This window comes from Microtus ochrogaster, unplaced genomic scaffold, assembly GCF_000317375.1.
Source record: "Microtus ochrogaster isolate Prairie Vole_2 unplaced genomic scaffold, MicOch1.0 UNK4, whole genome shotgun sequence".
Classification (NCBI taxonomy): Eukaryota; Metazoa; Chordata; class Mammalia; order Rodentia; family Cricetidae; genus Microtus; species Microtus ochrogaster.
In genome coordinates this window covers 15,612,767-15,626,654 of record NW_004949102.1, presented here as the reverse complement: position 1 = coordinate 15,626,654, position 13,888 = coordinate 15,612,767, and the positions used below count along the sequence as shown (strand labels likewise).

Here is a 13,888-nt window from a genome sequence, read left to right as displayed (position 1 = left end):
GAAGAGAGGGGTAAGTGGTGGGTTGTGGGTTCTTTGGTTAGCTGGCTTATTATTTGGTTAGTTTTCTGGTTGGTTGGTTGGTTAGTTTAGTGGCTAGCTAACTGCATTATTCACTTGGTAGCGCGGTAAAGGACCGAGAGAGTTAGGGCTACAGTGGGGCTGCAGTGCCTACAGTTAGAGAGGAAGGAGGAAGGCTCCACAGGGTTTATGTGCCAATTTGCCACACATCATTTACACTTCAAGTTCTCAAACCCAAAGGCAAGGAAACCAGCAACCACACGGAAAGAGATAACGCTCTTCCCTTCAAGATAGATGAATGGCAGTGGTGACATGGGAAAACGTGAACATTTTCTGGGAAGTAGACGGAGTTAGGGATTGTTTTACAAAGCAGTTTTTCAAAAAACAGATTCTGAAGTAAGAGCTGTTAGGGACGAAGCATCAACACCAATGGGTTCACAACAGTTTATGTTGCTGTAGTGAGAAAACTGTTCAAAGAAAGTATGGCCACCTCCTCTGCATCATATGGAAAATCATAGGTCTGAGGTCCAAAGCTGGCTGTGGCACTCTGGCGGTGGTAAAATTACCCACGGCACCCCTGTACTGCCTGCCTTCCCATTTGTGTGTGTGTGTGTGTGTGTGTGTGTGTGTGTGTGTGTGAATGTGCACACACATTTTACATTTGGGTAAATTGAGGCACAGTATCTTACCTAGCTTGTTTAAGGTCTTAAGGTCAAGGTCAGTCAGAATTTGAACCCAGGTCATCACAAAGTCCAAGCTCTGAGCCAACATAGAAAGTGGGAGAGGCAGACACGAGTAAGGTGTCTGTGGACTGGCAAGCTACCAATGCCTTGAGAGTGTATTGTTTCCCTGAGTGGGCTCAGCTGCCCACTTGGCTGTGCTTCACATCTTTGCTCTAGTCAGCAGGACAGAGATGAACTTCAACCCACACTACAGTACAGCACGGCTTACAAAGAAAATTTTTTACGATTGTAACAGATGAGGGTGGTGGCTCCCTAAGGTGACAGTCACAGTGTCAAAAAACAGTGAACAGTGCACTGAGTGTTCTGGGTGTTCGTTTGTGCCCCCACGAAGTCCTATAGGTTGTGTCTTTTTGTTCAGCGCAGTAGATCAGGTCACTGAGTGCCTAGTGCCCAATAGGAGGGTATTGAGTGCTTGGGCCGAATACTGAGAATTCCAACTAAAGTGAGTTATACCTGCCCCTGCCCTTGGGGGACCCACCTTCAGGTGAGGAATCTGCTGGGTGATAAGGAAGAGAGAAGGTAACAGGTGTGAGGAGAGCCTGGGGATGCAAAGGATGAAGCTGTCAGCTGAGAAAGGAAGCCAACTTCCCACAAACAAGGGGAACTAGGCAGTGAGCACCGGCACACAGAGGAACTGGGGACAAAAGGGGAACAGCTGAGAGGTGACAGGAGAGGCACCGGCAAGGACAGGTCCCCAAGAGCCCTCGTGAGCTGAGCCAGGAGGAGCTGATTTGAGGGAAGGAGGCCCAAGGAAGGCTTATTTTTCACACTGGGGTGCAGTTAGCTACTTGTGGGGTCTCCTGACTGCAGGTATAGAGTGAATTTGAGGAACTGGGGACAGAGCAAGCAGGGAGGCTCCCAGCCTCAGATTCTCTAGGCATCTTCATCCTTAGGGGAGCAGATAGAAAAGGGACAGGGTCCAGGGCCACCTAGGAATGTAGACCGGCTGTAGGGATGGGAGACGCGGGGCGGCGGGGGGGGGGAGAGCACACCAAGACGGAGTCCCAAAGAGCCATCGTGGCAAGGTGGAAGTGTGTGTGTGTGCAGAGAAGTGGGGGGCTGTTGACCTTCCCTTACCCACAGGAAACGAGAAAGGAAATGTGACCTGCCCAACATCACTCTGCAGGAAATCATTGGTCCCTAAATGAAAGGTCTGGCTGATTCCCAGTGCACGACGCTTTTCCTGAGAGCGTCTCACCCTTGACCTCCGCAGTCCCTCCTGCCAGGGGATGCGGTTGCTAAAGTGCCCCATTCGCTGCCTGTGTGCTCAGAGAGGGGTGGGGTGTGTAACCGATTGTGGTCCCTCCTCGGCTCTCTGCAGTCTGTGGTCCACTGCCTATTGATTTGTGAAGGTGGAAGAGTGGTGTGTGCAGTATTTTCCCCGTCTCAGGGAGTCTAATGTAAATTGTGCATTTATTGACAATAAGAGGGTGCAGGTTAGCTGAAATGTCAAGTCTTTTTGCTCTGGAGCAGAATGATAACTTAGGCCCACAGATGCTGGCTATCTCATTGATCAGTTCTGCTCGTTGGCAGGGCTTCCAATTGGTTCGCGGCTAAATAATTACAATGGGCGAGATCAATCAATCCCTACATAAACACACATTGTGGTGGGGACAATGGAGCACTGGACCTATGGGGACAATCGTATCAACAGTGGATGCTGGGGAAGAGTCCAGATGCCGATGCTCTACACTATGGGGCTGGTGATCAATAGGACAAGGCAGAACAAGGCCGGCTCTTTGCTCCCCGCTCTACAGGTGATCACGTGCCTCTTCTCCCCGCCCCAGGGCTTGGGATGCTCTACCACGCAACACCCCTACCACATCTGCATCCCATCCCATCTTCCCTAGTCTTGTTCTCTCATTTCGAATGCTTTACCTCCTTGAGTTCATGGGACCCCTGCCCACAGCATAGCCACGAGGCAGGCAAGGACATAGTCGAGAAAACCCTTCACTGCTTGAATAAACAGAGAACTTACTCTTTCGAATAGAAGTCACAAGCAAGGCCTTTTGCCAGGTGCTTGGAGATGCAGTGGCGTCAGCCCACGGGAGGGAAACTTGCACACGCACGTGCATATTCGACCATATCTGTAACAGTATCCCATGAAGCAATGGTGCTGTAATAGCTAGTAGGGCACCAGAATGGTGACTGCTGAGCAGCTACGGGACACTTGTGACTTTAACTCAGATGCTTCCATCAAGACATACGGTCAGGAAGACAGGATAGGTACTTGCAACACGATAATGTTGTAGCACTTAGAGAGAAGGGGCAGAAAGACAAGGCTCATTGCATACTGGCCTGGTCAAAGGGTTCTCCATGGAAGAAGAACTCTAAGGCAGGCTTTTGAAGGGTAGACAGGATGTAATGTAACAGCCAGGGGAGACTTTCTGGCAGGAGGGCTGATGTGGGAATGATTTCTTATTAATAAAGAAACTGCCTAGGCCCATTTCATAGGCCAACCCTTAGGTAGGCGGAGAAAACAGAACAGGATGCTGGGAGAAAGAAGCTGAGTCAGTGAGTCGCTATGGCTCTCGCACTCCAGACAGATGCAGGTTAAGATCATTCCTGGTAAGCCGGCTTGTGGGCTACATAGATTAATAGAAATGGGTTAGATTAATATGTAAGAGCTAGCCAATAAGAGGTTGGAACTATTGGGGCCAGGCAGTGTTTAAAAGAATACAGTTTCTGTGTAATTATTTCGGGTATAAAGCTAGCCATGCAGGCGGCCGGGTGCTGGGGACGCAGCTCCGCCGCTCCTCTTTCAACAGAGGTCTTGTGAGAGAGGAAGGTGCTGTGTGCCAGGCAGAAGAATACGACAGAAAGGGTTTAAGGCGCTCTCTGAGCAGAATGTGGAGTTGCTAGTGTGGTGTGTTGCAATGCTGGCCCTCTCTGGCTCTCTCCCCAGGATGTCTGTGCCAGCCTCAGGAAGGAGGGTTTGGGTGGAGGAGAAGCCCCTGTTTCTAGGAGGCTGGCTTAGCTTTTTGGATCACCTCTGATACCATTTTCCCAAATACTTTGAAAAATGGCGGGGGGGACTTCATTCAGGAGCCGGCCGTCCCTGAAAATGAAGCTTCAGAAGCTTGTCTTGGTGTGAGGCTGTCTAAGAGGGGTGGGGTAGCTCATCAGTATGGCCTGGAGCTGGACTCTGCTTAAGTTGGTGACAAACCAAAAATGCCAGTTCTAGAGGAACCTTGAATCCATAGTCCTCCTCACCCCTTCTACCAGGAAGTTGTACAATATCACACATTTCTGATGAGCTAGGAGCCATGAGGCCTCCAGTAACTAAGACGATGACCACGTGATCTTCTGCCCTTTATCTCTCGGCTCCCCAAAGACACTTTTCCTGCAAGTTATCCCTGCCACAAGGAACAAGTCCCTGGAAGACTACCGGGATCCCCAAAGATGAGTATGTACCTTAAATAGCAAAGGGCAGCCCATTTGTTTGCTCTTGGGGTATCTGGGGATGGGAGAAGGGAATACTCAGTAGCTTTCTGGGAAAGCCACTCCCACTTCCTCCTCAGCAGAGTCAAGCAGGTACCTGGGTAGCTCAGGGAGGCACAGGCATAAAACTGACACTTGCTTCATTGCTGTAAGAAGTGAGATTCTTGTTTCATTTCTACCTGATATGCTCTTAATGGGAAATGGCTCCCACAGCTAGTGTGTTTGAATACCTGGTCTCCAGTGTGGGCACTATTCTGGATACTTGTAGACCCTTTGGGACTGTGGCCTAGCTAACAGAAGTAGGTTGCTGGGGGTGAACATGGAAGGTGATAGCCCCTTCAGCTTCTGGCCTGGGTTTCAGCTTACTGATCCACAAAGATGGTAAGTGGCCATGTTGCAAGCTCCTATCACCATGGGGTGAGGTGTCCCGGGCCACCCTGAACTGAAGTAAACCTCCCCACCCCTTAAGTGGGGTGGTCATACAACATAAAAGCAACTGACACCCCTGCTTCAAGGCTAGATGCCACCAGAAGCCCAAATCCCTTTCTAGATAAGGAAAGGAAGGATGGGACATTGTCAGGAAAGTGCATCCCACACAGCGTGAAGACCTGAATCTAGATTCCCAGCACCTATGTAAAAGGCCAGACATGCCAGTGTGCGCCTAGAACCCCAGCACTGGGGGAAGCAGGGACAGGGGATCCCTGGCACTTCCTGGCTAGCCAACCTACCCAACCATGAGCTCCAGGTTCTTTTTTTTTTTTTTTTAGCAGCAGCCTGGACAAACTGCTTTTTTAAAAAATATTTATTTATTTATTTATTATGTATACAATATTCTGTCTGTGTGTATGCTTGTAGGCACCAGACCCCATTACAGATGGTTGTGAGCCACCATGTGGTTGCTGGGAATTGAACTCAGGACCTTTGAAAGAGCAGGCAATGCTCTTAACCTCTGCGCCATCTCTCCAGCCCCCAAGCTCCAGGTTCTTGTCTCAAAAGAGGAAAAAAAAGGTGGAAAGGCTGGAGAGATGGCTCAGCAGTTCCGAGCGTGTATTGCTCTTGCAGAGGACCCCAGTTTTATTCCTGTTACCCACATCTGAAACCTACTGCTGCCTGTAACTCCGGCTCCAGGGAATCCAATGTCCTCTTCTGGCCTCTAAGGGCATCTGCCACTCCCACCCAGACACTTGTTCATACACATAATTTTCTTTTTTTAATGAAGGCAGATTAACAATTGTAGAAAACACCTGATTTTGATCTTTGGCTTCTATGCCCACATGTGTGTGCACACACACGCTAATGTGCACATACAAGAACAATCAGACACACAGAGAGACAGAATGATCATAAAGAATGAGAATATGGCCACAGTTTCCTTAAAAACTAAAACCACAAAAACCCACAACAACAATCATCTGCCCAGTGAATTCAGCCTTCGGGCAGAATTCAAAGTCTTCCACAACTGGTTCATTTGCCTGGATGAACAAATAGTGCCCAGAAGCTTTATTGTTTATAATCACCTTTTATTCAGATAGCAAATACTATTAGCCAGCTTAATCACCTATTTGCCAAATTGGGAGCTATTTTTAAGGACCAATCCTCTCTCAACAAAGACACTGTGCCCAGGGGCTTCCCGAGCCCACATCTAGACACCCTGTGTCCTAAGGACACAGTTCCTGATGGGTTGGATCTGCCGCAAGGGCTCAGCCTATCAGAAAAATGCCTTTGAAGGTCATAAAATACATCTGGCTGCATAACTTCTGGTGCATATGCTAAAATAATCAGTCACGTTGCTTTACAGTCACACCTCGTACTCTAGCTCTGGAAAATCAATAAAGTGAGAAGGACAGAGACACTGTGCATGACTATTGAAAAGAGAAAACAAAACAAAACCAAAAAAAAAAAAAACCCGTAATATTCTGTGGAAATAGTCCTGGAGGAAGCGCAGACCTAGTTCTCATGAGCAGGCGTGTTTTTTATCTCCACACTCATCAGTGCCTTATTAAACTGAAGTACCCATTGTATTCCAGGCAAAAATGCAAAAAAAGCAAAAACGGGGAGCAGCGCGCATTCTTCTCTAGGGGCTCCGAGGCACTGGGAATTATCCACGGCCTTTGAAACGTATTTCTAAAGTGTCTATTATTCACACTCGTAATGTGCTGTTCTCCGGAAGTTACCACCTCTAATGGGCCTTTGCCTGGGATCCTTCCCCGCCTGAGATAGTCCCCCTCGCCTAAACTGCCCGCTGTGTTCTTCCCTGCGCATCAAGCCCCAGCTAAAGGCCCATCTGCTGGCGAAGTCCAGTCTCAGAGAGGCTGACAGGGCTGGAGACGTAGCTCAGCTGAGAGAGTGCTTACTTAGCACGCACGAGGTCCTAGGTTTGATCCCCAAGACTGTTTAAAGCCAGGCATAGCGGTACACAGCTGTCATCCTCAAAAGACGGAAGTTGGAGGATCAGAAGTTTCAGGTCATCCTTGACAACGTAGTGAATTAGAGGCCAGCATGAGCTATATGAGACCCTGTCTAGAAAGAACAAAAACAGGTCACACGTGGAAGTGTGTGATGCTGGTAATCCCAGAACTCAGGAGGGAAAGGCAGAGGAATCTGTATGAGTCTGAGGTCAGCTTAATCTAATTGCCAGTTCCAGGCCAACCAGGGTTATGTAGTGAGAATCTGTCTCTGCAAATAAAAATAAAAATAAATCAGCAATAAAAACAAAGGCTAAAGGTTAAGGGTCCATAGAGAGGCATCCGTTGTTAGGAGCACTGGCTGTTCTTCCAAAGGACTGTGGCTCAATTCCCAGCATCCACATGGTCACTCCCAACCTTCCATAACTCAAGTCCCAGGGTATCTGACTCCCTCTTCTGGCCTCCTCAGGTACTGCATGCAGGTAGTAGACAGACATATATGCACAACACATGCATAAACAGAAAGGAAAAATTAAAAACAAAAGCAAACGCTGAAGGACTGAGACTGGGAGAGGAGAAACAAGTGTCATTCACAAGGTCCAGTGAGGGCCCCCACACTGCTTCTGGGGTGTACTTCCAAGCTTCTGGGGCACTCTGTCAGGTCCTGGGGCTGCCACTTAGAATGAGTAGGATGTCCAGACAAAAGGAAAAAATCACCATTTGTAGATAATTTGGGGTTTAGCCAACCTTTCAGGAGCAGAGTATCTAGGTCCACATAGCCCTACACTGAACAATGCCAAAGCCGTCCAGGTCCAGAAGGGTCTGCGGCCGTCTTTGCTGATGCCTACGCTGTGCCCAAGTGCCTGGGATGGCAAGGGCACTGACTCAAGCCCAGAGCAGCATCCCTGCCACCCGACCAAACCAATGGGCTGCTTGCCACTCCTCTGATGTTGAACTTTGAGCCAGAACTCACTGTGAGCCCTAATTTTGCCACTAGGCTCCCTAGCTTTCTTGTCCCATAGGGAACAACACATCCACCCTTGGAACCCAAGGGTCTCAAAAGGGGAGCTTGACTCTTTCAGCCCCTCGGCAGCAGTCTTTCGTTTTCTCCAGCCCGTGGATGCATCCAGCTGTCTTTCCCAGGGAAAGGGCTTGACTTCCCTCCCGCCATGGCTGACACAGCATCACTCCGTCAAATGAAGGTGGGAAATGCCAAAGAGAATGAAGTTGAATAGGCTTCTTTCCTGCGGCATTTTCCAGGGCCTTTGATCTTCTGTGAATCTCCGAGAAAGGCAGGCTTACCTCAGATCTAACATCCCAAATATTGTCAGAAACGAAAAACCGGGAATGGTGACCAAACTGCTCTTCAGCCCGTGAATACCGACTTTGTGATCCTGGCCACATTTTCCTCTATCTTCGATTGTATCAGAAAACACAAGTGTCCCTTGGTATCCACATGGCCTAATTTTCAAGACCCCCAACAGACATCAAAACACAAGATTCTTTGGTCCCTTACAGAAAATGATTCAGGCTTTGTATACACACGTTCTCCTCTGTGCTTTCAGTCACCTCTAGACGACTTAGAATAGCCACGGCGACAAGTGGACGAGCTAAGTAAACACTATGCCATACTGTTCCGGGAATGATGGCGAGGTAAAATCCACACACGTTCAGTAGAGGTGAAGCACCACAGGCTCAACCCTTGAGCCATCTCCCCAGCACTTTTTTTTTTTTTTTGGACTTTCTACCACATTTGTTTTTGTATTTTAACCTGGGGTCAGTTGAATCCATGAATTCAGACCCATATAGAGGGCTGACTGAAATATTTTTCTTGTTCTGCTGTGCTCTGGGCTTATCTGGCAGCCACATTCTACCCCAGTGGTTTATCGTAAATATGTCCTGGAAGTAGATAAGGCCCTAGAAATGGAACTCAGTCTCCCATACAGAAAGCAAGCTCTCTTCTGAGGAACTTCTGTGCACATGGGTGGGGTGTTCCATGATAATCTCAAGTCCTAATAATCCTCAAACACACTTTAATTGAAACTAGACTTAGAAGCACTTATCAGCACACCACCTCACTCAGATTCCTATGTAAATGTTGAACCAATTCACACCTTTGGGCCTGAAACCAGAGTTTTAAACCTGGCATTAAAAGCCCTTCCACCTACCCAAGATAGACCCCTCCCCTTCGCCATGTTCATGTTTGAGGGCTTGTGTTGCCTGTCATCTTCATACCGCCTTCCATGCTGATCACACCTGATCACACCACCCTTCCAATCCCCCCCCCAAACTGTGACACTTCAGGTTCCAAACCTCCGTGCCCAAAGTATACCGTTTCTTCCTGTGTGCCCTGTACTTGTTGAAAGGAGAATTTTCCAATTCTACATTTTTTAAAGGCAAAATTACTCTTTCTTTTTTTGCTAAGTATTCACACTCCTTAAAGAAATAGGAAAGCTATAGAAAGGCTAAAAGAAGAAAAAAAGTCTCCCCTAACCCCACCACTGAAAGAAACCTATTATTAATATTCCCTCACACTCTTTCTAACAGGATAAAGACATCTTTATCTACCCCAGGAATCCAGCTGCCAGACCTCAGGCATTGCTTGAAAGTTGAAACACACTAGTACTTAAGGGTGCCTTAAGCAATATTCAACTCAGCTTACTTCTTGGAGTAAGAGTTTCAAACAATTCTATTCAGAAAAGTGATGTCTCTCCCCCACCCCCGTCTCGGAACTGGGTATGAAACCCAGGGTTTTATTTATGCCACGCAAGCGCTCTGCCACTCAGCTGTACCAGATGACAAGGGAGCTCTCATCTAATGCGGATAAGACAATGGCTCCGTGGGCAAAGCATGAAGGCCTGTGTTTGGATCCCTAGCATCAGACGTAAGAAAACAGGTAAGGCAAAATCAGTGGGCTTCAGGCTCAGTAAGAGACCCTGTCTCAATAAATAAGGTAGGGAATAATATAAGAAGACACCCAATGTACCCTCGTCTCAGCTATACAACATGAGCAGAGCAGTAGAAACAGTCGAGCTGCAATAATTATAAACGCAGGCACCGAGCTGCCTCACACCACACACACGAGATCTTCAGGAAGCAAGTGAGACTCGTGGCAGAAGGTTTGGATTTCTGTGCAACCATGAAGTCTAACAAAAGTCAAAAGTAGACTCGGGGCCTCCTGCCAGTGTTTATCAGACATCTATGTGCCAGGCATTGGGAGTGAAAGAGGAAGCAGGCAGAGGTGGGCTTCTCAGTGACTTGGAGGGATGCTCCGCCAGGATCACACCCCTGAGCTGTGTTGAAAGAAAGAGCAGAGGAAAGGGTGCTGCCATTTGCAGCACTGCACAGTTGAGTGTGACCAGCGTGCAGACTGTCGGGAGAGACTGGAGAGGTGGAGTGGCTGAAGCGACAGAGGCCACTCCGGGAATCTGGAGCTGATGAATATAGACTTGTCAAGTTGACCTCATTCGGCCAGACATTAGCAGAGTCCTCTGCCATGAGCTCCATGCTTCCAGAATTGCAATGAGAACGGAGATCCTGCACAAGCCTTGAAGAACTCACGGACTGGAGGGGACATGATGCAACCTTGGGGTCCCTGGTGCCTCTATCTGCTCAGCACTTAGGCTGCCCATATCAGTGTCCCCTGGACTGGTCAGAGGGAACGCCTAAAGGAGGTCAGGTCGGTGCCTCCAAACGACATTCCACGGGACACACTTGGCCAAGGATATCCATGAATGCAGCCCAACACAAAATCTTAAACTTACTTAAATTATTTATTTGTTGGTTTATTTCCAGCCAGGGTTTCACTGAGTTGTCCTGGAACTAGCTCTTATAGACCAGACTGACCTCGAACTCACAGAGCCCTGCCTGCCTCTACAACCCGAATGCTGGGATTAAAGGCATGGGCCAGTACCACCTGACTTGAACTTACTTAAAACATGAGGTGTGTGTGCGTGTGTGCGTGCGTGCATGTGTGTGTGTGTGTGTGTGTGGTTTTCTTTTGTAACTCGGTTGCATAGTTTCAGCTGTGAACTTTACAGATGATGATGTTGGGTGCCAATATCAAAAGGTGGATACCCTTGGTAGATGCCCACTAGACCACAGCACTCTCTACAATTGCTCTTGGGTACAAGATGACCATGAGGGTCTCTCTGCACCTCAAATTCCTGGCCTTTGATTCCCTCCCCTTGGGACACAACCCCCATATATACATAGATGCTCACAGGAGATGTAGCCAGAGGGTTGGAAGCCTCGCCAAAATCAAACTGGGGGCTACCTTCCTCCCCAGTGACTTTCACCTTTGTAGACACTGAGCTCAACCCCCACCCCACCCCCACCATACCATGTTGCCCCCTCCCTGACTCGCTGGATCCAGATCTCCCGTTCCCCTGACCTTCTGCTAGGGCCTCCCACCATGCTAGCACACATTAACAGGTCGATAAATATTTCTGTGATAACAAACGGAAGCTAAACTTTTACTTCCCATTCACCACCTGTGCTCTGCGCCTCCGTCTTCACCCCGCGTCTTTGAACCCAGCTATTAATAGGGCCTGGGAATAGATTACACACACAGCTGCCGTGCCGGATGGTGTGGCCACGAGTCTCTGCAGAAAGCTGATTGGGAACACCCAGCTATGCCGCTTATCTGTCAGGACACGGGCCCTCTCCACCATCAGAGCAATGGTAACATATGCAGCCCACTCACTTCGCCCATCAAACATTTATGGAGGCCATGCTCTATGTCAGACGCAGAGCTGAGAGTTAGAAATACAGAAATAAGAAAGGCACCGAGAGGGAATGCGGAAGTGTGTGCAGGGAGGCACTAATGCTGCAGGACCACCTGGACGACTCCTGTGGGTCAGGATTTGAGTGCCCCAGAACACAGCCGATGAAGAGAAAGTCGCATTAATAAACATTGCTATTTTTTTTTTTTTGAGACAAGATCTTACGCGGTCTGGGTTGGTTAAGGATGACCTTGAACTTCTCATCCTCCTGCCTCGACCTCCCCAGATCGGGGGTTATAGATTTATGCCACCACACCCAGTATTTAGGTGGCGCCAGGGATTCCACCGCCCCCTCCCCCAGCCCATAATTAGAACAATAGTAAGAAATGAGAGTATGCATAAAGCCATCCACTAAAGACTTTTCTTTTACAGTGTGGAGGTTCAAATCTAGGACACCCCACATGCTATCCATGTGCTCTGAGCTATCTCCCCCGGCCCCAATCATGGTTTCTCTGCTTTTAGGTTACACAGGCAGGAGTCAATCACGGCGGCTAGCATCTAGTATGCTCCTACTGTATGTCATAGACTGTGGGTTTGATTCCACAGAGCAGGAGAGCACACCGAAGAGGATGCTTAGGCTTGGGGGCGAGTGGCTACCATTTGCTCTTGTCTTTACGTGTGGCTGGTTTCCACGCCAGATAAGCCATGCTGAGACAGAAAAGTTCAAAAAATAATTAAACCAGTTAAAAAGCAAAAGAGCACTGGGATTGAAGCCGGGTTTCAGAGCCAATTTCCAAGAAGTCATTTCATCATCAGAGAACATCAAACGCGCATTCCACTTTCGGCTATGCAAATTCCAGAAGAATAATACCTCACATTTGCATAATGCTTGATGTTTTTCAAAGTGCCTTCCCAGTTATTAATCTACAGGAGGCTTTATTACCCCTAGAAACATAAATTCAAACTCTCTTCCAGCTCTATTATTTTTTCTACTTTCCCCTTAAAACCCAGAGAGAGCAAAATCCAGGTGATTGGGACTACAGAGGCAACGCTAAGGAGGGTAGCTGACAGGCCGGGCAGACACAAGCGCAGCTCTTTGTGAGGCCTTTCTTTTACAGACCTCACTAGGGCCAGATTAAGAAATCGGCTGTTGAATTAACATACCCTCAGGGGAGAGGCGGTGGAACTCTAGTTTAAGATTCTTTCAGGGCCTCCAGCTTCCTGGGCACTGCGCTGCGCACCTCGTTTGGAACGTATTCACTTCCATAACATAGCAGAAAATTAGAAAATTCACTCTGTCACTTTGTCCCTAAACCTGCAGACATCCCTGTCACCAGCTTGCTGCAGAGTCTGTCGGCCAAAGAGCTTACATGTCTTTAATATGCCGTGAACCAGGGGGCCGAATCCGTTGTAAACTCAACATGAAGAAAGGGTTTCAGAAAGCAAGGCGAGACAATATGACAGGGTTTGAGGAAACACTTTCAGCCATGCCTAATGCCTTGGCAATTTTCTTCTCCTTCCGCCTCTTTCAGACTTAATTACGTGTGGCGTCTCAGTCGCTGAACCACCGGCGTTTCCTGACACTTGGATCTCACGCGTTTTAGCAAAAGATTAACCTGGCTGTTTGCTTTTAATTCTGAAGCGGTGTTAATACTCAACCCCCTCTAGATTAGACAAGAATAAGAAAAACAAATGCCCGCACACCCCACCTGGCAGCACAGGCTCCAGGCTGACGTTTCTCACCATGTCACGGTCCCTAGGGTGGGCTGCACTTACCATTTCAGGAGGGCCAAGAGAGCCACAGACAGGGTCAGAGTCACCACGGTGCCACTCGGTTCCCACTTGAGAAACCCCAAAACTTCCATTGTTTCTCTGAGACCCCAGAGGGGTGGTCCTCTGGAGGAAAGATCGGGTTGATCTGCTAGTGTGTAGGTGGTGGAGAAAGAAATGGTAGCCAGCGACGCATCACATCCAGTGGGCCCCCCAAATGTGCTCTCCCTCAGAGTGTGTCTTTATAAAGAGGAAGGAAGCAGCGAGAGAAACAACGGGTTTCGGGGCAAGGCAATGAATCAGCGACTTTATTTTCTTGATGACTGCGTTGTCAATAAACATTTATGTTAGCTTCCCTGGAAACAGCAGCAGACAGACGGGGGCCCCATGTTTACTGAGAAGCAAAATGGTTGGAACCATCAACTGCTGCTCTAATAAGCATTCCTCAGGGAGAGGACTCCTCTGTGAGTTCCCTCTGGACACCTTTGTCAAGCCAAGTCAGGGATGATACCGATCCGGGCACTCCGGATGTTCCACAGAACCTGGGGGCCAGACAGCAGCTGCACAGAAAACGCTGCTTTGCAGACAACTACCTCAAAGTTCATTGGGCATCAAGAGGAAGCCCCTGACTCAGAGGCATGCTCAGAGCGCAGGCGCAGAGCACGGATCTTGCCTCGGGTGGGCACTGTCAGCGTGAGTTGGCGGGCTTCTTGGTTGTCTAAAAGCTCACACGGTCGGTCGTGCGTGGGTTGATTGTTCCAGCTCTGAGCTGATCTGATAAAAGCCA

The 13,888-nt window shown here is 48.6% G+C and overlaps 1 protein-coding gene across 1 annotated transcript in view; it reads right to left on the bottom strand.

The window, feature by feature from the left end:
- Positions 1-13,304, bottom strand: part of Tbxas1 (thromboxane A synthase 1) — a 172,757-nt gene extending 159,453 nt beyond the window's left edge. The window contains exon 1 of the mRNA XM_005365850.3: positions 13,108-13,304. Within this exon, the coding sequence (XP_005365907.1) occupies positions 13,108-13,196 (89 nt within the window). The 5' untranslated portion in view covers positions 13,197-13,304. The remainder of the gene's footprint in view (positions 1-13,107) is intronic.
- Between the last annotated feature and the right edge of the window lie 584 nt (positions 13,305-13,888).